Consider the following 25,906-nt stretch of genomic DNA (forward strand, 5'->3'; position numbering starts at 1 on the left):
GTCGCTTTAAGGTAGATATCTAAAGACATAAATAGAATAGACGTTGGGAAATACAATTATTGACGTGTTACGTCTCGTTTGACGATGAAAATAAATCTAACAAGTTTGTCTCCCGCTAATCTGTTGATGATTTGACAGTTCATTTCAGCATAATAAATTTTATGGTAGAGAGCATTACATTTTCAATACGAGCGATTTGAGTAGGAGAAGGCAAAATAAACACGTTACCTGCTCAAAAGTGATTTATATACGGTGTGCATTACCATTCGATTGCATTCACAACAAATACGGAATGGTTTAAGTTGTATTACATACCCAACAAATGCAAGACAAAGTGGTTTTTGTTATATGTTCGCCATTACATTCCCGAAAAGTGATATAAAAGTGAGATAAAACGAGGTAAAAGTGGTTATAGTAGCGGGAGTGACGTGTGCGCGCTCCCGCTACGGGATGCAAATTTCGGCAAGGGTGCATTTCTCGGCATAACATCAGTTAACGTAGAAATAAGCAGTGTGAGAAAAGTAATGTTTATTTGAAGGGATGAACTATGGGATGCAATTTTCGGCATAACACCGGTCAAGCTCTGGCAATGGCAGAAAAAAACTTGCCTTGACATTCCATGGCTGATGGATCTCTGTTGCTGTGGAACATCAGGTAATAAGCTTGTTCTTTTTAGCATTAGCGACACATGCCGTTTCTATCCCACTCACAGCTGAATCATGAACATTAACTACGTGTAACAGGGGTCGGGAACTATTGGCTCGTGACCCATGTATGGCTCTTTTCATGAGTACACATGGCTCAGAGATAAAAACAGCACGTGTTCGTTTTATGTAAATTGTTCCAAAATTGATAATTCAATAATTCTGAATCGAGAACCACATCGTGTTGTGCCACAGGATTTGTTCAGTCCAGTATATAAAGAGCAGAGGTCACACTAAAGTTTAAAGTCAAGTGTCATACCAACATACCCCGTTTTGGCTGTATGTCACTAAGGAATCCTTTATAAGGAAGGACATTAAATAATTTAGGTTCACTATTGAGACAATTTAGGATGAAAACTCACAGAACTCTAAAAACTCAGTACGCAAAGCAATTTGATTGGGATGGGTAGTATTGGACGAATTTGATTAGGTGAGTGGTAAGTGTGGGCGGAGCTATGCACACACGGCTCACTTGATTCTCTGTTGCACACACACACTGTGCTAATGGGAAATACTGTCCAGCCGGAAAGTTTTTGTTTGTCGTATTTAGTGACATTTTTACAAAAGAACTGCTTGCATCTTGTTCTGAAACCATTATTTACCCCCCCAAATATTAATAATAATAATAAGGTGAAAAAAAGCCTCAATGATGTTAAGTAACTGCGGGAGGAAGGCAAATTTTAAGTGGTATATAGATAGATATGGGTCAGTGTTTATCAACCTTTTTTGACCCAGGGCATGTTATTTACATTTGAAAATTTTTGCGGCACACCACTAACCAAAAATGTTATAAAATGTAATTTTATATACAATGTAATTTATAATACCCCCGGTTTTAACAGCACAGACACTTGACAATGACATAACATTAGCAGAAAAGGATTCATAAATGCTTTATAAATTAAAAATTTTAATAGTGACATTGTATAATTCCTCACGGCACACCTGACGATCTCTCACGGCACACTAGTGTGTCGCGGCACAGTGGTTGAAAATCACTGATATGGGTCACAAGCTCTAACGTTATTTTTTTTAAATTAATTTTATCAAATCATTTAACGTCATCCACAAAATAAAATGTGCGGAAAAGCTTTTGTTTGGAGAGTGGGTTTTGTTGAATTTCGTGTTAAAATATATGATGTAGCGCTCTCTCTCAAAAAAAATCTAAATACTTTGCTTTTTGGAGCTCTTTGGTTAAAAAGGGTATCTTGGGGTCTTTTTCACGAGTGAGGGTAGGATGGAATGAGAGATCGGTGCAGCGTCTGCCGTCATGCGGTCCGTCGTGGTGAAGAAGGAGCTGAGCCGTGAGGCAAAGCTCTCGATTTACTGGTCGATCAATGTTCTTACCCTCATCTATGGTTATGATCTGTGGGTTATGACCGAAAGAACACGATCCCGGATACAAGTGGCTGAAATGAGTTTCCTCTGCAGGCTGGCTGGGCTCTCCCTTGGAGATAAGATGAGAAGTTCAGTCATTTGGGAGAGACCCTATGTTAAGCCATTGCTACTCCGCATAGAGAGGAGCCAGTTGAGGTGACTCGGGCATCTGATGCCTCCTGGCATGTCCCACTGGCAGGAGGCCCCGGGGACGACCCAGGACACGCTGGAGAGACTGTTTCTAGGCTGGCCTGGGAACGCTTCGGGATTCTGTCGGATGAGCTGGAAGAAGTGGCTGGGGATTGGGAGGTCTGGGCTTCCCTGTTAAGGCTCCTGCCCCCGCGGTTCAATAAGGCTCCCAACCCCTGACATATAATATGTGTTACATGCCATTATGTTTCTGGTAGTACTAACACGACACCAAGTTCCTTCAGTCTTCAAAATTGATAGAGATAATAAATCACAGTGTGTGCTGACATCAAGAAAAATACTGAACATGTCATCAAATGCACTTTTCCTGCTTTTTGTTGTACTTCTTAAGCTAGTCATCACACCAGGAATCATTCCTGGATTCAAACAAGCTCTATCTCTGGGTTGGGCAGACTACGGCAAGTGGGCCACAAACTTGCCAGCCCGCAAAACATAGCAGTTAAAATGTAATGTTAATATATGGTATACAAAAAATACAACTTGAAATAAACTGTTCTGTCCCTAGTGTCCCTTAGTGTCCACTTTCCTCATACAACATCATGAAGTATTTTTCTGCACTTGCCATTTTTTTGTTTATTTACCCAGATGCGTTCTTATAAAATTGTAGTTTCGTTGCCGCTCTTGTCCCCAGGGTCCTTTAATGTCAAGCAATCAATGTTTCTCAACCTACCGGTCTGGCCCCTTCTTTTAACCCAATGCTGCATGAAACTCAAAAAGTTATTATTCACTATGGAACATCAGTTTGGGTAGGGTCAGAGCAGTAATCACCCACATACCTTATGAACAAGATATCAAGAGCTTTACACAATTACCAAACAATAATTCATATTTTCTGTGCTTCGAAAGTCCAAAATGTAGCATTTTCTCTAATGTCAGCTCATATTTGAGTTTTTTTCAGATCTTTTACTTAAGCTCATACATAATAGGAGGAACAAAACAACATTTTATTGGCATAATTTCACATTGTCTTATTTACCTTACCTGTATAGGCATAGCCCACAAGTTTGGACAGAGGAAGAAGAACCACATGAGCTGGTTGGTATCAATGGCAACCAGGTTGCAAATCTGAGCCACAGTTAGCTCGCCCATTGAAATGTTGGATGTGCACAATCGCATGATCTTGTTGTAGATTTTGGTCTGAGGAGATAATAGCCACGAGATCAATTTCTCATTTCGCTAAATTTCACGTTCAGTGTGGATTACCTGTATGGCCCCACGTAGCTTGATGCCAGTTTCAATAGCCACATAGTAGGAAGCCTGGAGGAACGTCCTTTGAAGGAGCAGTGCAAAGAAGAGCAAAACTGCCAGCACATATGCATTTTCCAGGAACTCTTTGGATGAAATGAAATAGATCCCCAGCAGTCTCATCTGCAAAGACCAAACAAGATATTTCTTTCTGTCACCAGAAGTATTAAAAAAAAACATCAGTGTCAATTGAATCTTGGCAAAGCACACTCATCATACATTTTCTGAATATTCTTTAAAACCTTGAGATTAAAGGATTGTGCATATCCAGCCTGAAAGATTTATAATCTTGAAAAATGATCTCAAATGAATAATTTATCTCTGCAATATCACACAATCAATCTTTTACACTGTTAAACCTTCACATATCACTCACATCATTCAGAGATCTGATCCTTTTCCAAAGCAATACACTTCAACTGTTTTAAAATATAAACCAAGTAAGTATAGTTTTCAAACTTCATCAGAACTCAGGACACTCAAAGGAAAAATAAGTCCAGGAAGCAGAAAAAACTGACATATTTTTTCCTGTGCTGTCATATTCTGTTCTCTACCATGTTGTCCTATCCTGTTGTCAGTTGTCTGTTTTCACACACACATTTGTCTACTATCCTGTCTCAAACTGTTCTGTCATGTTATGTTTCCCAATTCTATCTTGTCCTGCTCCATCGTGTCCTGCTTTCCACCTTTTTACTTTTTTCTACACTGTAACACACCATATCTGAAGAGTCAATATTTAAATAGGGATTTCAAACAGAGGCCCAGAAACCTGCCTGTTGATCTGTTTTAGAGGTCCACAGAATTAACTAAAAATTCACAGTCCCTTAACCCAGGGGTGTCCAAACTTTTCAGAAAGCGGGCCAGGTGTGAAAATGGGTAACGGCCAACTATTCAGCCTGACACTCTTTTGTCTGGCAGTGCCTCTTGATGTTGTATTTTTGAAAACAGCCACAGGCTCCTGGCAAATCAAGCAGATGCCGTTGTTTCGTATTTCATATTTTTTTGTTTATTTTGGTACAAATAAATTTTTTTACTGCGGTCAACATTACTGGCGGTTACATTTTATTAATCTATGACAGAGGCCGCAGGCCAGTAAAAATTTGATCACGTGCAGTAGCTGGCCCCCAGGCCGGACTTTGCACAAACCTACCTAAACCTCCTGAGTCATAAGGCAACACTTTCTGTGTGTGTGACTTGGGCAAGTACAGCCTCTGAACCAACCCCCGATTTCCAAAAAGGTTTATTTTATTTTGTGTAGTTTTAAAAGATAATCCAAATATTGAAGTACATATAACAGACCCCCCCCAGAACTTTTTGACGTATTGCCACATTTCAGGCTTCAAACTAATGGATAAAAAACTCAAAATAGTTTCTAAGAATCATCAACATGTGAGACACAATAGTGAAAAGAAACCAAATTTATTCAACATCTTATATTGTGCTAACAAATAAAAAATTATAAATTAGGTGTTGCAAAAATACTGCCCCCCTTTAAAAAAATTCTGTACAACCTCCTTTTGTGCGATCACAGCCTCAAGTCTTTTTGGATATGTCTCTATAAGGTTTGAACGTGTTGAAGCAGAAAGATTAGCCCATTCTTCCTCACAAAACAGCTCAAGTTGCTTGAGGTTCTTTGGTGACTGTTTATGCACAGCATTTTTCAGATCTTTCCACAAATGCTCTAAACCAGGGGTGTCAAAGTCAAATGGACGGAGGGCCAAATAAAACATTTGGCTACAAGCCGAGGGCCGGACTGTCCAATCTTTACTGAAACCAAGATTTAACCTACTGAAAACACAACAAATATATTACAATATGATTGTATAAATAAAACAATATTTTCTTATGACTCTGTCAGTCATTTTTAATTTCAGCAGGCACAAAATACAAATGTCCTTTATATAAAAAACTCATAACATATCTCATAACAACAACTCATAACCATTTTCTATCATTCAATCATCTGAAATTATTAAAAAGAAATATTGCCTCGAAATACAATAAAATAAAGTGCAAAAAATCTCTTGTTACTTAAAACCAATAGCAATCAACACACTGGACCTCATCTGTCCTGCTCAAATGTACATTGACTTTCCTTTCTGGGCTTTCTCTGGGTTAGTGTGAAAAAAAGGAATTACTGATTAACAAATAATAACAATCAAAAGTCATTTTCTCTGCTAAATAGGAGACAATTTTATCAAAAGACTGTTGTCCACATCAAGATCTATTTTCCATGAAAAGCCGAAAAACAAGAAACACTCCCAGGACAGAGTCGGCAAACAAAAACAACATAGTCAACATAGACAATAAAGCTTTAAAATTCCCAAGGGGAACAACAAAAAACAAGACCTTCTTTATGTGCATATTTAACTTTTAAACTTGAACGGAGTAAAAACTTCAAATGTGTAATTGCACAGGAAACATTACTGTATTATTACTGTATTTACATACATTTATATACAGTACTGTATTACTACAACTCTACATTACTTGTTTGAGGCTGACGCTGATACTTTTCCAGCTACCTCCGTGAACATGTACTCCAACTCCCACCTTGTTTGAAAGCCCCCGTTTTCAGTGTCCACCTTCCGTTTAGCCATTGTTGATGGGTATATGTGGGCTAATTTTTGCTGTTATGCTAATGACTGCTGCTGATCGACTGCTGAATAAATCAAACCGCCTCCCGCTTTGCTCCCGCTCGGCGCGTCCCCGTTGCATTGTGGGAAATGTAGTATTCATGCGTACTGCGGGCTGCTGGCTTGCAGCGGCCTGCGGGCCAGATCTAATAATATATTGATATCGTCACGCGGGCCAGGTAAAACCCTCTCGCGGGCCTAATGTGGCCCGCGGGCCTTGACTCTGACATATGTGCTCTAAACGATTGAGGCATAGACTTTGGCTTGGCCATTCCATTCTAAGACCTTTATATTTTTAATTTTAAACCATTCTATTGTATATTTTGATTTATGTTTAGTGTTGTTGTTTTTGGGGGGAAGGTGAACCTGTGTCTAATTCTCAGGTCTCTTGCCGACTCTGACACATCCACCCCGGCATACAATTATATCAGACCCATGAAATCATTGTATATACATCTACTAGCTGAAATCCTTCACCTCAAAGCCCTCCCTAGTCACACAGGTGTACCCCAGGGATCTGTCTTAGGTCCTCTTCTCTTCATCGTCTACCTCTTGCCTCTTGGTCATATCCTCCGCAAATTTAATATCCACTTTCACTGCTTTGCTGATGACACCCAACTCTACCTCTCCTGCAAACCAAACTTCATACTCCCACCTCCCTCCCTCACCTCTTGCCTTTCCGAACTCAAAACATGGTTCACAACAAACTTTCTTAAATTAAATGCCAATAAAACAGAATTCCTCCTTCTTGGCACCAAATCCACTTTATCCAAAGTAAACAATTTCTCTCTCAACATTGACAGCTCCTTAGTGTCCCCCTCCCCCCAGGTCAAGAGTCTGGGTGTCATCCTGGATAGCATGCTTACCTTCCACTCACATATCAACACCATCACCCGCACTGCTTATTTCCACCTCCGCAATATTACCAGACTCCGCCCTTCCCTCACCCCCCGCACCACTGCTATTCTCGTCCACAGTCTTGTCACATCCCGCCTTGACTACTGCAATGCTCTCCTCTTCGGCCTTCTTCAAAAGTCCCTCCATAAAATTCAGCTGGTTCAAAACGCCTCCACTCGCATCATCACAAAAACATCTTCCCAGCAGCACATCACCCCCGTTCTCCAACAGCTGCACTGGCTTCCTGTTCAGCATCGCATCAGCTACAAACTGCTCGTATATACATATATGGCCATTCACAACCTGGCTCCTCCTTACCTGTCCGACCTTCTCCAGGTGCACGTCCCCACTCGCTCCCTCAGATCCTCGTCCTCCCTCCGACTGTCAGTGCCCCCTGCCCACCTGAGCACCATGGGAGCCAGAGCCTTCAGTCGCGCTGCTCCAAAGCTTTGGAACAATCTACCTCCGGACCTCCAAAACTGCACACCTCTCTCCACTTTTAAGTCCCGTCTAAAAACACACCTGTTCAGGACTGCCTACAACACATAGCTTCTCCATTTCCTGTTTTCATGATTTTATGTCTTGTTTTTATTTATTATTTCGCTTACAACTTTTTAAATTGTATTTTTTCATTGTCTGTATAGTGTCCTTGGGTGGCCTGAAAGGCGCTTTTAAATAAAATGCATTATTATTATTATCATTACTATAATGGCCCTGCTCTATGAAACGCTGATAACTCTCAAACTACAGATCCCACAATGCAACCAGCACAACCATTTTTCAAAATATCTGCTGAAAAACAACACGTCGGCCAGTTGAAAAACAAGACCGACAAGTGCATTAATAGTGAGTCAGGAAGCTGCGACGTGACGCCCAGGGACAAACTATCACGATTTAACTGGAGGCTAAACGGAGAAAAGCAGGGTGATGTTTCTGTCGCTGTGGATTTAACGAATGCTATGCCTAAACCCTTAAAATGGTCAACAAAAAAAGTGTATTCTGAAAACAGAGGAGAGGCTGAATATTTGTTAACTGACTTTGCCGTGTGTCTTCTTTGTGGAGCTAAATTGACCGTAATCAAGGAATTTTATATAAAACGGCACAACAAGACAAAACATCACAGTAATGGCAGATTTATGTAGAGTACGGCTTATAGCTGTCTTATGCACAAATTGTCCCACCTAACAAAAATTGAGTTTTTTTTGTTCCCATTACAAACATTGCTATACGCAATTTATAAAGACCAAAAACATACCTAATACGTGAAAAAGATTTAAGTTGACAGGTATGTAAACTGTCAAATACAAAAATATTGAAATATTGATCTTGGTTTACTCTGTAAAAAAAAGTTTTAAAATATATTCATGTGTTTGTTGATAGTTTGTTCAGATCTATTTTTCCTTAAACATGTCCTTTTTCTTCTGTATTCCCTTTTGGTTTTAAAAGGCTTAAAGAGCTACTTGACTAAAGAAAGATTAACAGATTAACAAAATATTACACTGTGAAATAACAACATATAGTTTACTTAAACAAATGTTGAAAAAAAACCATGCCCAACAATCTCGGATTGGGTGTATTACACAAGAGTCTATTTTTGTTCTCGAAATATGTCTGTTTGTATCATTTTCACCTGCACTTGTGATTTTCCCAAGCGGCACAGAGTGAATTTCTGACTAAATAATCTAGAGAGTTTTAAAGATGGATGTTTTAAATGTGAGTCTGCCTTCACTGAAACTTGAAATTGAGACACGTCCTACAGCAAAAGGTCTCATAAATATTTGACTGGTCCTGATTTAAGGCGACACCAAAGCGTGAGTATCGGATGGAGTAAAGGGCATGGGAATTGATTGTGGGGCTGATCTTTGAGAGGAATCTAAATGCTAATTGGCAGGACACTTAATGTTTTGTAGGCCTCCTGCTAAAACGTGCCAATGTATTTGAAATACAGTCATTCTTTCTTTGCGGAGGTTGCGTTCCCAAAAAGAAAATTGTGCTCCTGCGACCCGTGTGGTTAAGGGATGCAAGTTCAAGCACATTTGTATTGGGCTCCAGCACTTCTGTGACCCTACTGAGGATAAGCGTTGCAAATAATGGATGGATGGAGAGAGATGAGCGCCACCAGCCTGTGCTTGCCCATGGCACACCACAAGAAAATGGTGCCCCTTCGACCCTAGTGATCAAGGATTCCAACCAATGAATTATTTATGATCCTGCAGTGCAGTGGTTAGCACAATAGCCTGACATGCGAAAGGTCCCCGGTTCGAGACTGGCTGGAAACATTTGTTGGCCTGGATGGGCGCCACCAGGCTGGACTTGGACTGTACTTTCCCAAGACACACCACAGAAAATGTTGCTCATACAACTCTATTGGTTAAGGGAACCAATCAACTATAAAATAAAGTACAAAAATCCATTAACCACAGACAACACCTTTAAAGAGAGGTACCGTACAGAGGTGAAATACACAATGACTCCTGGCGTGTAAAACACTAATGCAGGCATGTAAAACATGTTTCAGGATTAAATGCGGCCCACCGAAAATGTCTGAGTACGTCAAAAAATTAAGCTTGTTTCTATCAAAAGTTATGATTAGTTTTTTAATAAATACTAGCAAAATGCATATTGCTGCCACTACAGGGCAGTAATAGTATAAAAGAGCTGAAGACCAGTCTGGTTTCATGGAGAATGATGTGCAGTATTTTCTTAGTTTTAGTAGGCCCAGCCTTGATGTTATTGCCCATTCACAGCTAAAACTCTTATTTTGTATTTCATTTTTACTTATTTTAAAGCAATATGACAATTTAGGTGAGCATATTTTTATTCACAACTCCAACTTAAATTTGTTTATGTTTGTAGTGAATTGGTCCAGATGCAAAGCTGCATTTACGAGACAGCTAGCTAAAAAGTAAAAAGCCAACTAAATAGCCAGATAGAAAGCTTAAAAAAGCTAGATGGCTGTCTGGAAACGAGTCCAAAATTTAGTTGATATCGAGCAAAAAAGATAAAATGTTAGCTAGATAGCATGCAAAAAAAAAAAATTAAAAGCTACCTAGATAGCTTGCTGAGAAGCTAAAAAGGTATGAGGATAGCTATCTAAATGAAACTGCACATGTTGTTTGCCCATTTGCTTCATAAAATACATAAATTGGAACTTAGTTTGTTGTATTTCCTGTAAAATAAATAATTAAAAAGATTAACAAAAATGGTTTAATACATGATACAATTCTATTCTCTTAGTGAATTGCTTAAAAATACATTACTTATTAATTCTTGAATCCGTGTTCTCGTTTGCCCGCGTCCCTGCGTCCTAGACGCATCATTTTTGTTGGGGACGCATTGTGTCAAATCAACGTGCGTCCCCGGGACGCAACTTTTTTGACACCAAATTGTCATTATTACCCGATTACTTTTTCTTTTTTTAACAAAGATTGACCGCACTCCAAACCTTTCGTCAGGCATCCGCCATTGTTGTTTCGATCTCGCGCCGATCTCGGCAAACGAGATCTCCTTGTTTCGAGATGACGTCATTGTTTTGATGGTTGTCGAGTGAAAGAGAAGTATGCCTCCGTAAAAACAGTTGGTATTAGGTGCAAATGAACAAAGATTGGTAATTTCTTCAGTGTCGTAATAAGTCGAAACATAATGCAGAAAGTGATAACAACGGCAATAATTCTGGCTCGAAAAAACGGTAGAGAAATTCTTCAGAAGATTGCGAAGGCAAGAAAAACACGTGCGTTGAAGCGAACGATTCGACGAAAGAAAATAAAAGAATACTCCTAGCAAGAAAAGGACTTTTCTGCCAAAATGGACTAAATTATATTCCTGGTTACGCAATGAGAAGGATGATAATGGAGGCTACGTGTTCTGTGATACGCGTACCCAGCATGACAAAAAAACTGGATTGCATAAATCATTTTGCAATACGAACTTTCAGAAAAGCACATTGGATCGGCACAACAACAACGAAAACCACAAATTAGCTATGGAAATTCTGTTGCTGCAGGAAGAGTGGGGCAAGTATGAACAGATACAACATCAAAAAGAAAACTTGGCCATGCTTTCACTGCTAAAGATAGTTAAGTGGATGGCAGTATTTTCAGTATTTTGTAAATGTACAATATTGTGAATGGAAAAATCTGAAGCAATAACTGCTTTGTATTACCAATTAACTGTGATGATTAAAACTGAATGAAAATATAGATTTATATAATTAATTCAGCAATATTATTTTGTATAATTTACAATATTGTTGTGAACTGAAAAATCTTGAAGAGATAACTGATTTGTATTACCAATAAACTGTGATGATTAAAACGGAATGAATATATAGATTTATATTACATATTTGTAGCCGATTTACAATTTCAACCTCGATAACACAAAATTTTGGGGACCCATAGATCTCTGTTGGGACCCATAGATTTTTGAGCATGCGAGTCCCCAGGACCCATCACTTTTTAGAGGTAAAATGAACACTGTTGAATAGATTTTTTTTAATTAAGCCCATGAACTGGAATTTATGTATTTAAATGTTTAAAATAACAACTTATCATGTTAGTGTTGTTACTATGTTAGTACTGGGTTAAATATAAAGGTTTAGGGTTGAATAGACTTAGTCAACCGATAAAAAGATCATTTTACAAAAAATACGCAATGACCCAGCACTGGTCAGCTCTTTTCAGAACAGATCCGCGGCGACCTCAACTGTCCTCAGGGGGCACCCTGGCGCCCAAAGGCACCACGTTGGAGACCCCCTCGTTTTAAAAGGTGATCACCCCCAATAAGCAGGTAGGCGCCTTGCATGGCTGACTCCCTATTGGTGTGTGAGTGTGTGTGTGTGAATGGGTAAGTGTAAAGCGCTTTGGGAGGTCTTCATTGACTTGAGAAGCGCTATATAAATGCAGACCATTTACCATCATCTATATTCTTACCGGTTGGTGAATGGTTCTATTGTCTTTGCTGATGTGGTGGACAATGCCTGAGATACATATCGGGCCAGCGAAGCCAAGCAGATCTGCCATGAAGCGAAAAGTGATGCTGAGAATGAGAGGTCGGCCAAACGCTTTCCTCAAAGCCTGCCAGATCCACTTGGGTCCATGCGGTGCCGCACCCTGCGGTATCTGAGGGACAAAGCGTAAAATACATCAATACATAGGTACTCCAACGACTCCGTATACCAGGGGTGTCACACTCATTTTAGCTCAGGGGCCACTCGGTTGGAAAACATTCTCACAGGGCGCCGGACTAAAAAATGAATAGAATAAAAAGGGTGCCTTGGCTGGAGGGCTTAGGGTCTTTTCTGGATGGGTTTCTGCAATATTCTCTGGTTGATTAATGGTAGAAGGGAAATACAGCTACAATGGGTGTATTATTTGTTATAGCAACATCTGTTGCAGCCTGGTCATCCTGGAGGGGGGATTACCTCATGTGTGGTCCCTTCTCAAGGTTTCTTTATTTTTTTCCTTGCCCTCATGTAAGTTTTAGATCAGGGGATGGTGTAATAATAGTTTGCAGTTTGCAAAAATCTGTTGTCTGTGCAGCCCTTTGAGACTCTTTGTGATTAAGGGCTAGACAAATAAACATGACTTGACTTGAGTTGTCTCGGGTGGTATGCGAGTGGCGACATCCAGTGGACATATTTAACACTGCAAGTCATTGATTGACGCGATGCAGGTTCATTTTTCTCCTGTGCTTTTTTCAGTATTGTCTCGCAGGCCACATAAAATGATATGGCGGGCCTCATTTGACCCACGGGCCAAGGTTTTGACACATGTGATTCACAGATTTGATTTATCATCCTGGGTTGTTTATGTACACGTTTTATTCAATTATGTGAAAATTTGGGAACACAGAGTAACGGCAGTAGCTCAGGAGGTAGAGCGCTCGTCTTGGGATCAAGGGATCCCAGTTCGAATCCCGGCTCATCTGTGTTACATGTCGAAGTGTCCTTGGGTAAGACACTGAACCCCTAATACCCCCAATAAGCAGGTTAGCGCCTTACATGGCTGCAAGGCCGCTATTGGGAAATGTGGAGCACATTGTAAAGCGCTTTGGGAAGTCATTGACTTGAAAAGCGCTATATAAATGCAGATCATTTCATTTCATAACGTCTAAAAAGAAATACCATTACTTTGTATTGGAGAACGTTTTTTGGTACTCGAACAATTCAGTGTTCAAACACCTACTGGAACAGATTATGGTCGAGTACCGAAATATCACAGTAACAGGGGTTTGTTTTTTGGCGGTTGGAAATAAATACATTGAATTCAATTGTCTTTATATTCATTGATAACAATGTAATGAACATTGTATGTAACAAGGTTAGACATGACACTCCAAGGCAAACATTAATAAAGACTTTAAAGTGAAAAATGAAATAAAAGACTGTCAGGAAATAGAGAGACTGGCCTCAGTGCATCATAATAAAATCAAGCAGCAACACGAATTATCAAATAAGTCTGAAGATATATATTTTCAGTTTTGTGCCCTTGTTTAGGGTGGTGATGGCCCTAGGGAAAAAACTGGGCTTGTGAGCCTGTTTGTCTTTGTTTTAAGGGACCTGTTGTGTCTACCACAGGTCAAAGAAGTGGTGGACAGGGTGGGAAGAGAGCTTCATAATGTTGATAGCTCTGCTGCAGTATGAACTCAAACATGACTCAGCAAAATTTAACAATGCATCTGTATTCTAAATCTATGATCTTGTTCTGGGGGTTTGGAGTTGGAGCCGTTTAAATATAAGTTTGAGCGAAAGGAGTTCCCAGGTTTCGTGGACCTTTTTCATAGCAAAATTCAGACATTTTTCAAGACTTTCAAAGCCAATTTTTCAATTTCTCCGGTACCAATAAAAGAGAAAATCTGGAGTGAATCGCATACTCTGAATCTCTGAATCTGAATACTCTGAATCTGAATGAATCTGAATCTGAATACTCTGTTGAACCACAAATATATCTTAGATAATGGATTTGTTCAGACCGAGGACAATCGACTTTGGCCTGGACGGATCTATTGACACTAACAAAGATGTTATATAATGAAATTGTGAATATGTTTGATTTTCGAGAAGGTTTGTTCAAACCTCACTTTGTGTTTGCTGTTAAAAGCGTAATATTGGAATATAATATTGTGAATGTGCTTAATTGCTGTTGAGATTGTCATGATTGTTTTCTGTTTTTAGTGTCAATAAATTTGTTCAAACCAAAAAAAATCTTAGATAATATATCTAAGATTATATATGCAATTTCTAATTTTGTGTGTGCATTTAACAACACATATGATATTTAGATCTTGTGAATATATTTGTTTTGAGACAAACATCTCCCCTTAGTGTTTGGTAAAAATTACATTTTCTGTTGTTTTCCTCGAACCTAATGCATTCCACCACAAACTACTCCGAAAAAATAAGATAGACGCAATGGATAAGAAAGCATAAGGTCTCTTTGAACTCAGCCTGGCATTGTGAACACATACTTAATAAAGAAAATATACCATCAAATGTTTAACCCTTTGATGCATAATCTTTCAGTACATACAGTCTGCCATGAGTAGGGTCGAAAATTAGTGGGGAAAAAGTTACCAACAGCATCATGCCAAAATCATGTTTAAGGAGGAATACATGAAATATGACAATAATACAAATTTACTCATTTTAAAGTTTTTGAAGAATAACAAACAATGTTCTGACCCCAATTATGAATTTAAGGGTTAAGGACAACTAAAACATACATTCCACCTTTCAGTTTCTGACCCATAAGTCCAATTCGTTGGGTTTCAAAGGAAGTTCCTGAACAATCCGAAACTCTAGTCGAAACAAAAAGTCTTGAAGTCTATATAAGTCTATACTAAGTCCTATTTTCCTAACTTTTCTGGACTGTGTATTCTGTGACATCCAACAACCCTGCAGCTTTGAGTGAGTACAAGTCACTAGATGATAACAGGAAAACATCTGGACTGTCACTAGCAAGTTGTTGGAGTAAGCTCTCCAAGGAAATGTTTAACATTTTACGTGCATGTTCTCATCTACTCGCTTTCACTATCATCATCATCGTTGTGGGAAAAATCACATCTTTCCTTTTGAGTGCATATTAATACAGCGATGTAGCTTCCCATAAAGTGCAGCGTTGTCACGCCCGCAGGGGTCAGCGTGTCATCTTGTTCACAGTATAATGGGAATGACCCGCCGCCTCCTCGTCAATGAGCATCCAACCCCCCACTAAGACTAGTTTATTTCCCTCCCAAGCGGAAGCATGTGACATGGCGTTCACACCAACCACACGTTTAACCATGACGAATGCTCCTGACCTTTCTAACACTGGAAAGTTCTGACCTCGCCGGGGAGGTGGTTTAACTACATGAGCCTTGACACGTGCTCCTGAAGAGATACAGGAAGTTGGGAGAAATGTCCAAATTGCTCACAAAAGAAGTTGCGACATGATAGTTTCTATTTTAAATCAAGCTATACAATTCTTGCCTAAACGTTCTTGAGCAGCCACAATACCAAATATTGTGGATATTTGATACCCCATTTACAGTGTTGGGTAGGGTTACTTTAACTTGATTACTTTCAATTACTTTTGGATTACTCCAATACCAAATATGCTAATAAAAGACAAAAGAAAGTAAATATAAATAAAATTATGACTCACAACACGTGGTAAGCTTTCTCTCCTGGCTCTGATCTCTTTGATCTCCGGCAAAACTAACATAAAATGCGACAGAAACAAAATGAAAATAAATCCAAACAGCTTGCCTACATCATTTTTGCCGTTCCATGTATTCCGTTACTCCCCAAGCCTGCACAAAATTTTGTAATTTTACTCATATTTATTTTCTTTTGTCTTTTATTTGCATATTTGGTATTGGAGTAATCCAAAAGTAATTGAAAGTAATCAAGTTAAAGTAACCCTACCCAACCCTGCCCATTTATTTAAAATGATTCCAATTTCAATACTCAACTCTTGCAAAGCAGAGCTTGTGTACCATGGTACATGTACCACATACCATACCTGCCAACACAACCGCTTCACGCAATAGACTACCGCTTTTCGCCCCTTTAAAATGATTTTGAAGCATGGCTAAGTCTTTGTTTTTGAAAAACCTCTCTAAAGATCGCATTCAATTTCCGTTTTGATAAAAGTTAGAAATAAGCACGTTTTTTTTGTTTTGTTTTTTAGTATTCTCGAGTTTTGCTCGTAAAATAGAGTACGCAAAATATCTACCTCTTTTTAATGTCAAAAGCTTGGCATGTATGACAAACCGACACCGCTAGTACATATACCGTATTTTCCGCACTATAAGGTGCACCGTGTTATAAGGCGCACCTTCAATGAATGATATATTTTAAAACTCGAGTGAGTGGCTCAGGAGGTAGAGCGCTCGTCTTGGGTTCAAGAGATCGCAGTTCGAATCCCGGCTCCTCCGTGTTACATGTCGAAGTGTCCTTGGGTAAGACACTGAACCCCTAATACCCCCAATATGCAGGTTAGTGCCTTACATGGCTGCACGGCCGCTATTGGGAAATGTGAAGCACACTGTAAAGCGCTTTGGGAAGTCTTGACTTGAAAAGCGCTATAGAAATGCAGATCATTTCATATCATTTCATTTCATACATAAGGCGCACCGCATTATAAGGCGCTATAAGTGCATGCTGGTTTAAGATCAGGTAATTGTGCAGTTTTGTAATTGTAATCCTGTGCAGTCCTTCGAGACATTAAGGGCTATATAAATAAATGTGACTTGACTTGACTTGGCTACAGTAGAGGATGTAGTTACGTTAATGAACCATTAGACGGTGCCGCGCTAAAGGGAATGTCAACAAAACAGTCAGATAGGTCAGTCAAACTTGATTAATAGATAACAAACAAGCTTTCCACAACTCCATTTACTCCCAAAATGAATAAACAGCTGTTTTATTATTTTCTCTGAGGTAAAGCATTTTCGTGACACATCTTTAACATCTTTGAACAACAGCAAGGCGTAACATTTTACTTTTCCTCCATTTAGTCAACATGCAAAAAACCGTCTGATACTGTTATTGTAAATTAAACTTTAGTAATGTGCAAAAACAACAAGTGCAAAACAATAACAATAAAGCAATAACATAATAACTGTAAAATGTAAAACGTAAACACACACGAAGTAGGAACACCTCTGATTTCTTTTATGTTAAGTTCCCGTGCTAGCGCTGTTGCCTTCATTCGAATAATTATTGTACTGACACTTCTACTTGATGCTCTTTGTTCAACAACCCACTGTTCAAGAGTGTCCTCTAACTGTGGCCATCTCGCTTTATTGCCACGGAAACTTTGTTTAGTCTTCCTTACTTGGCGCAGCTTATCCTCATGCTTAAGCCTCCGCACCATCGAATCATTAATGTTGAACACTCTCGCTGCTGCTTTATTTCCGTGTTCTACTGCGTGACTGATCGCCTTGAGTTTAAACTCTGCGTTGTAAGCATGTTTCTTAATAGGAGCCATTTCAGGGTCTTTATACAAATGCAAAAATTAAAGAGAATCGTTGCTTAATATTTCCCAGTATGCACAGCGCACTTCTTCTTCTACGCGAAAAATGGAGTCGATGGCTTCTTCTCTTAGTTGCGAGACCTTGCAATTCAATATTGATCCATATATAAGGCACACCGGATTATAAGGCGCAGTAGCTCAGGAGGTAGAGCGCTCGTCTTGGGATCAAGGGATCCCAGTTCGAATCCCGGCTCGTCCGTGTTACATGTCGAAATGTCCTTGGGTAAGACACTGAACCCCTAATACCCCCAATAAGCAGGTTAGCGCCTTACATGGCTGCAAGGCCGCTATTGGGAAATGTGGAGCACATTGTAAAGCGCTTTGGGAAGTCATTGACTTGAAAAGCGCTATATAAATGCAGATCATTTCATTTCATTTCATTTCATTTCATTTCATTTCATCATAGTCAGCTTTAAAAAAAAAAAAAAAATCAGATTTTATGTGCGCCTTATAGTGCGGAAAATACGGTAATTAACTCCAATCTACCAAAAACATTTTTAATAAAATCGATTTCAATCCCAACACAAGTTATTAATAAGCATGTTTTTTGTTGTTTTCTTTTAGTATTCTGGAGACGGGTTGAGTATTGTACCGCTAGTACATGCAATTAACTACAATCTGCAAAAAGAGGTTATATGGGTACTAGAGAAAAGTGAAGATGAATACCTCTGTTCTCCTTCATGCATTTGTTTACATCTGGGTTGTGAGACAGGTAAAACAAGCCCTGGAGCTATTATTAGCAGTTTTTTCAAAGTTTTATCAATAAACTATCGAACTGAATATTCTGGTTAGGTGACAAGCGAATGAGGCGGTATGGTTTCACAAAATGTGCTTTGAAAATGGAATTGCAATCCTTTTATACAAGGAAGGCGAACTATGAAAAAGAGACATAATTTTAGAGTTAGTGGAAAAATGTTCGCTTAACACCAGCCCTTTGTCTAGAACAGTGATCTCTAACGTGGTTGCAACATTGTAATAACACTAAAAGTTGTTATTTGAGGAATACATATCAAACTGGGTGCCCTTTGTGCTATTAACAAAAAAGTAGCTCGCAGTTTGAAAAAGGTTGGAGACGCCTGGTCTAGACCTGGTGTATCCAACACTGATAAAACTCAAGGCCCTCCCCCGAAAGAAAACTAAATACACCACTTGAAAAACACCACTTGAAATAATGTAGAGACTGAATAACAATTGAATGAATGGCTCTATCAAGAGGTCATGGGATTATACCCATATGAAAATACTGATACTCAAATATATGAATAATCACAAAGTGCATTGATTACAACTAAATAAGTGAATGAGTTATAAATAACTGAAATAATAAAATGTTTATAAATAGGGGCAGCACGGCGGAGCAGTGGTTAGCGCGTGTGCAGACACAGTTCTAAGGTCTTGGGAACCTTCTGTGTGCGTTCAAATCCAGCTACCGGACTTCCTGTGCGGAGTTTGTATGTTTCGGGCACTCCGGTTTCCTCCCACATTCCAAAGACATGCATTTCAGGTGGATTGGCCGGTCCCTAGGTGTGAATGAGCGAGCGAGTTGTCTGTCCCTGTGTGCCCTGCGATTGGCTGGCAACCAGTTTAGGGTGTCCCCTGCCCGATGACTGCTGGGATGGGCTCCAGCACCCCCGCGACCCTACTGAGGATAAACAGTGCAGCTAATGAGATGAGATAATTGTCATGATTGCCAAAATGAAGACACCTGGGGCAATCGTTTGGCCTGCAGGAGCGCGCTCTCTGATTGGCTGGCACTCCCCTCTTAAGCTGCCTGCACCCAGAGGGGAGTGTCAGACCGTATTTGTGTCTCTCTGTGTGTTTCTCCAGATTACCAGTACGGAATCCTGCTTGATTCCTGCCTGCCTCCTGTTTCGACCTGTTTCTGTCCCACGTTTAAGATCTACTCTCCTGCCCTGGCCACCAACCTGCCCACTAAGCCGTATCAATTCTGCCTACCTGTCACGGAGTGCCATTCCGTCCAATGCTGCTAGCGACCGACAACCATCGGCTTCCAAAGCAAGCTCTGTCAGCTCAATCCAATAAAGATTCCTTTAAAACGAACGCAATTGGGTCCGAGATTCTATTCTGGTTCCTGACAGAACGGTCTGACCAGAGAATGGACCCAGCAGACGTTTCTCTCCCCACCGGAGAACGCGTAAATGCTAATCAGCCATCCGCGTTACAGCGCCTACTCCTGACCTCTGGTCAGGAGTAGGCGCGATACAACAAATCGCCAATGACGTCACCACCCTGGTTCAACAAGTGCAACAACACCAGCACTTGTTCGAGCAAAAACGTATCCGAAATGCTTCAGCGCCACCAAGCAAAGTTGGATGTCCTCCCAGAGATTCTCGCTCGTCAGCTGCATGCATCGGTCCCGCCTCCCGGTAATTCTCTGTCTGCCGCGCCGCCGCAAGCCCCGCCCCTCCCGCTCGTGAATTTTCCCGCCATCGAAATGGCGGAGCCACGAGTGGGCACCCCGGAAAAATTTTGTGGCAATCCTGCCCAGGTTCGCGCTTTCCTGGTGAACTGTCGGCTTATTTCCGACTTGCAACCCCGTAACTTCGCGTCCGAAGCGTCCAAAGTGGCCTTCACAATTAACCACTTGTCCGGGAGGGCTCGTCTTTGGGGAACAGCCGAATTTGAACGGGGTTCGGCGACATGCTCTGGCCCAAGAAATGCTGAAGGTGTTCGATACGGGCTCCTCTTCGGCCGACGCCTCCCGCTCGCTCATGAACATTTGCCAGGGGAGGTGCACAATTGCCGACTACTCCATCGATTTCCGGACACTAGCTAGCCAAAGCAAAAAAAAACTCTGACATTGCAAGACAAGCTCGATTTTTTTTTGAGGAAAACAAACAAGATACAAGGAACTTGGACTTCAAATTGTAGAATATACATAAAGTTAAAAGGCACTCCAGACGAAGCAAAAATACTTTGGATTCGAGAAATGCAGGAGTTGGACAGATTTGCCTGAAGTGATACAATGGCATCCTGGACTGACAACATGGACACCTTTTTTACAGATCACAATAAAAAAATCCATTATAATATGTTAGGCCATGATCTACAGGAACTGAGCATTATTGATCACACTGACTCCAATAATTCAAGATTAGATGACTTTGATCCTGACCACAAATTTCTATCAACTAGCTCAGACAATTGCAAATATTACACTGTAAATGAATATAATACTTTGGTTAAATCTGAAGGGAAATTCTCAATAATTCACTTTAACAGTAGAAGCATGTACACAAATTTTTAAGACATCACTGAATGCTTACAGCAATTTGAGAACCCGTTTAGTGTGATTGCAGTTTCTGAAACGTGGTTCAGTGAGGAAAGGGGTGTTAATTTTGAATTAAACGACTATAATTTGAACTATGTAAATAGAACAAACAAAATAGGAGGAGGAGTAGCTATATATGTGCACAAAAGATTCAAATAGAAGATAATACAAAACATGTCATTTGTCATTGACGATTTACTTGAATGTCTTACAATAGAAATTATAAATAAAAAAAGCAAAAATATTATAGTCAGTTGTGTATATAGATCACCGGGCTCAAATCTTGAAACCTTCACAAACTGGGCTGAAAAAACATATTTAACAATAGGCAACAAAACACTATTCATCTGTGGAGATTTCAACATAGATCTAATGAATCCAAACAAACATAAAAACATTGATGACTATATTAATATAATGTACAGTATGAGTTTGTACCCAACTATATTAAGGCCTAGTAGAATCACTTTACACAGTGCAACACTCATCGACAATGTCTTTACAAATAATATTGAATTTACAAATGTCAGCGGATTACTGGTTTGTGATATTTCTGATCACCTATTTACAGTTTATGATGGAAATGTTACTAGACAAGAATCAACTAAAGATTATGTTTACAAACGAGTTAGAACTGAATAGACTATTATATCACTCTATGATGACTTAGTTAAACAAAACTGGAATGCTATATATGGTACAGATGATTTGGATCGTGCGTTTGACATATTTTTGGAAATATTCACCAACATGTATAACAAAAATGAGACAAACTAATATTAAGAATAAATCTGTAAAGCATCCATGGATAACTAAGGGTTTATATAATGCTTGTAAGAAAAAAAAAACACCTTATATAGAAAAATTATTAAACTAAGAACTGAGGAAGCCGAATCCCGATATAAAACGTATAAAAACAAATTGACAGGAATATTTAGAGCGAGCAAGAAATTATACTATACTAATTTATTACATCATAATAAAAGTAATATCAAAGGTATTTGGGATATATTAAATAGTATAATAAAAGGAAAGAATGTAAGTAATGCATATCCAAACTATTTTATTGATAAGAACAGTGAAAATTATAATTTAAATCAAGTTGTGGAGAATTTCAATAGGTATTTTGTAAATAAAGAGGTCTAAATATAATGGAAGCTAGAGCTCTAGTTGGTGATAGAAAGGAGTGGAGACGTGTTGTGAAAGGTTAGTGGGATTGTGGATGCGTTCTTAAGGATGGGCTGGGCACCCGTATGATGCGGCAGGGGTAAACCAGTGAAAGCTGTCGGGCCCTGCTGTTGAACAAAAGTGTGTGTTGTGTCAACCTGACCCGAGTGACATGGCCGCTTTCTGGTGTCCCGTTTCATCTGGAGGGACGAAAGCATGACCAACTTAGGTGCCGAGGTGCCTAACTTGTTTGGGTGTTCGGGCGATTGGGTTGGCCATGGTCTAAAAAATTTTGTGTGTGTTTTTTTGCTATTTTTTTCCCTTTTATTTTATTTTTATTGTATGTGTTGTCTTGCTGTCGGTCACCCCTCTTGAGGGATATGACCAAGGTAGATAGATAGATAGATAGATGGATAGATAGATAGAATTTTGTAAATATTGGACCAGAGCTCGCTGCAAATATCCCAGAGTGCAGTAGTAAGCAATTTGAGTCACTGATAAAAATGAACTCCAAGGCCATGTTTTTATCTGGGGTTACGGAATCAGAAATCTTAGACGTGGTTAACAACTGTAAAAACAAAACGTCTATGGATTATTTTGACATCGATATGGTACTAGTTAAGCAAATTATAAAGAGCATTGTGAAACCATTGACCTACATCTGTAATCTATCTTTTCTAAATTTCCAAATCAAATGAAAATAGCAAGTTATACCAATATACAAAAATGGAAACAAGCACATTTTTACAAACTATAGACCAGTATTTCTGCTTCCTCAGTTCTCTAAAATATTAGAGAAACTTTACAATAATAGACTACAACAATTTGTAGATAAACATAAATTGATTAATGAAAGTCAATATGGTTTTAAAAGAAACAGATCAGCAACAATGGCTATTATTGATGCAGTAGAAGAAATCACCCATAGGATAGAAAAAAAGAGATACGCAGTCGGGGTATTTATTGACTTAAAAAATTATTTGATACCATTAATCATAATATACTATTAAAAAAACTGGAAAGATATGGCATCAGGGGTTTGGCTTTGCAATGGATTCAAAGTTTTTTGACAGGGAGGAAGCAATATGTAAAAATGGGAGAGTTGTCATCTGAATACTTGGACATCTGTTGTGGAATACCACAGGGTTCTATCCTGGGTCCAAAGTTATTTAATTTATATATTAATAATATCTTTAATGTTTAAAAACTATTGAAAATAGTAATATTTGCAGACGACACTATTATTTTATATTTAAATGATAACTATATTTATTTGGTAACCTGTATTAATCGTAAATTAATTAACCTAAAAGTATGAATGGATATAAATAGATTATGTCTAAATTTAAAGAAAACCAAAGTAATTTTCTTTGGTAGTCGCAAAGGCAAATCAAGATTTAAAAGTAAAAATGGATGGTGCTGCAACAGAAGCTGTATCAGAAATAGAGTTTTTAGGGGTCATAATAGACAATAAATTAAGCTGGAAAACACACATCAGACACATACAAACTAAAGTATCTAAAAGCATTTCAATAATTAATAAAGCCAAATTCATTTTAAATTATAATGCATTGTATTTATCTATTTGTTCTCAAGTTCTGCCATACTTAACATATTGTGCAGATGTCTGGGGCAATAATTACAAAAGTTCACTCCAGCCCCTTTTTATCCTCTAAAAACGTGCAATTAGAACCATAACAGGGTAGGATATCGATATCACACTAATATTTTATTCCTGCAGTCCAAATTATTAAAATTAGATGATTTAGTAAAATTTTTCACTGCACAACTGCTATTTAAGGTCAACAAAAACATAATGCCAGAAAACATCCAAAAATTATTCATTCGAAAAGAAGGAAATTATAACTTAAGGGGCTGTAGCGAATCATGATCCCAAAGGTGAGAACCACCAGGAGTATGTATGTGTCTGTGTGTGGAGTCAAGCTCAGGAACGGTTTGCAAGACAAGATCAAACGAAGTCCATCTATTCACTTGTTCAAATTTAAATACAAAAAAACATTCCTGACAGAATACAGGGATCAAGAAAATCGGGTATGAGTGATACGAGTGCGTCTAGAAATATGATTAACTTTGTGTTATTGTTGCTGTTGTTATATCAAAACTGTTATTATTTATAGTATTACAATTCTTGTTATATAATTGCTGTGTTTAATAGGGAAGATGAAGGGGTAGGGAATATAAGCATTTGCTTCTGACTACCCCTTTTCGAACATATGATGTAATAATATTTTGTTGTTGAGTTATTGTTTTTGTTCTGTTTTTATTTTGATGTTCGAATAAAGTTTTCATTCATTCATTCATGCATTCACTGTAAACTGCAGTCAAAACTCTGCCCTATATATACTGGACTAAACCCCTTATGAATTCTATGATATTTTGCTCATGCAACTGCTGAAAATCGACTTTGCATGTAGCTATACAATATATTATCGTACAAGTTCTATCTTATTCCTGGCCCAGATGTACTCATGAAAAGAGCCATATATGGATCGGCACCCATAGGTTCCCTACCCTTGGTTAGAAGCCAAATGTGCTTTCATGCTTGAGCGAATAAAAAAAGCAGAACCACTCACCTTCTGGTTTTCAAAGGCTTTGCGCAGCTTCATGTAGTTGGTAAGGGCTCTCATTGCAATTGGCAGCTTTCCGATACCTTTGAGATCGATGGGTCGCCTGTGAGCCGATGTAATGAAGGTGTTCATCCACCAGTAAGTGGCCTTGGACAACAGGTTGACAAAGGGCTGCAGAAAACGCACACCCAGGTCCTGCAGGTCCTCTGGGGGCTTCACTTCTGTTGGGTTGGCGAAGCACATGTACCGCTGCAAAGCAAAGACAACACTGGCTTGTGAGAAACAATAAGTTGCCGTCGACAAAACTCGATGACAATGAATTACATCGTCAACTACTGTCGCCAGACACGTTTTTCCAACAGAGTGAGGCATCTCACATAATTACAATCTCTGCTGAGAGTCGCACATGTGCATTAGGATAATTCTTTAGAGCGGTAACATACAGAATTAAAGGTGTCAACATTAAACACGCTTTCCAAAATGTCTAAGCATTTGCATCTGGATACAGCTAAAAGAAAGACTACTTTCAAATATTGCGAAGCAGATTTTGCGTATCATGGCAGTAACTTAGTGATGCACCAACATTAAACAGAAAGTACCTCGGACAGTTGAACAAAACAGAGTCAGCCTCAGTAAGATTCAAGTAAGCCAATACAATTTTGATGACGTGCATTGTACAATTCATTCGAGTTTATTTGACTATAAAATAAAGAGCTTGAGTGTTATACCAGACTGTGCTTGACAAACGTTCTGTATTTGAAATGAAATGCATATAGTCCAAAGAAGAGAGCAACTATGGACACCTTTCTCCTGAAGAGGTTGTTAAAACCATTTGATTTCAAATTGTTAAAATTATTTAGGGTCTTTTGTTACTGACTTTGCAGTTGACCACTGAATGTACACTACAGTTCAAAACTTTGTTGTCCCCCAGACAATATTGCCACTTCTCTTATTACTCTGGTTTGATCCTGTTTCTATTTTATCTGACGGGATTAGTACACACCGTTGTAGGAGATTATCAGTTTCTTGGCAATCTCCTGCATGGAATATACTCAATTGCTCCAGGTACTCGACTAGCTCAAAGGATGGTCTGATTTTTAGCTTCTCCAACCAGCCAAACGGTTTTTTAGCTGTGCCTACATCAACACCTGACTTGTTTACCTGACTGCCCATTTTGCACATCTGGTTAGCTGCTCCTCTTGCACTCTTTGCACTACTCTAAAATACTATACATAGCCATAATTATTTAGTATATTATTAGTACTCAATACTC

The 25,906-nt window shown here is 39.0% G+C and overlaps 1 protein-coding gene and 1 pseudogene across 7 annotated transcripts in view; one reads left to right on the top strand and one right to left on the bottom strand.

The window, feature by feature from the left end:
* Nucleotides 1-25,906, bottom strand: part of abcc8 (ATP binding cassette subfamily C member 8) — a 95,110-nt gene that overhangs the window by 53,659 nt on the left and 15,545 nt on the right. For all 7 annotated transcript variants that reach the window (XM_088340929.1, XM_088340931.1, XM_088340925.1 and 4 more), the window contains 4 exons: nt 24,640-24,882; nt 12,001-12,189; nt 3,495-3,659; nt 3,273-3,428 (listed from right to left, as the gene is read on the bottom strand). In XM_088340929.1, the coding sequence (XP_088197055.1) occupies nt 3,273-3,428; nt 3,495-3,659; nt 12,001-12,189; nt 24,640-24,882 (753 nt within the window). The remainder of the gene's footprint in view (nt 1-3,272; nt 3,429-3,494; nt 3,660-12,000; nt 12,190-24,639; nt 24,883-25,906) is intronic.
* On the top strand, nt 19,823-21,755 carry LOC148363299 (uncharacterized; annotated as a pseudogene).

This window comes from Urocampus carinirostris, chromosome 7, assembly GCF_059441175.1.
Source record: "Urocampus carinirostris isolate Australia breed hairy pipefish chromosome 7, RoL_Ucar_1.0, whole genome shotgun sequence".
Lineage (NCBI taxonomy): Eukaryota > Metazoa > Chordata > Actinopteri > Syngnathiformes > Syngnathidae > Urocampus > Urocampus carinirostris.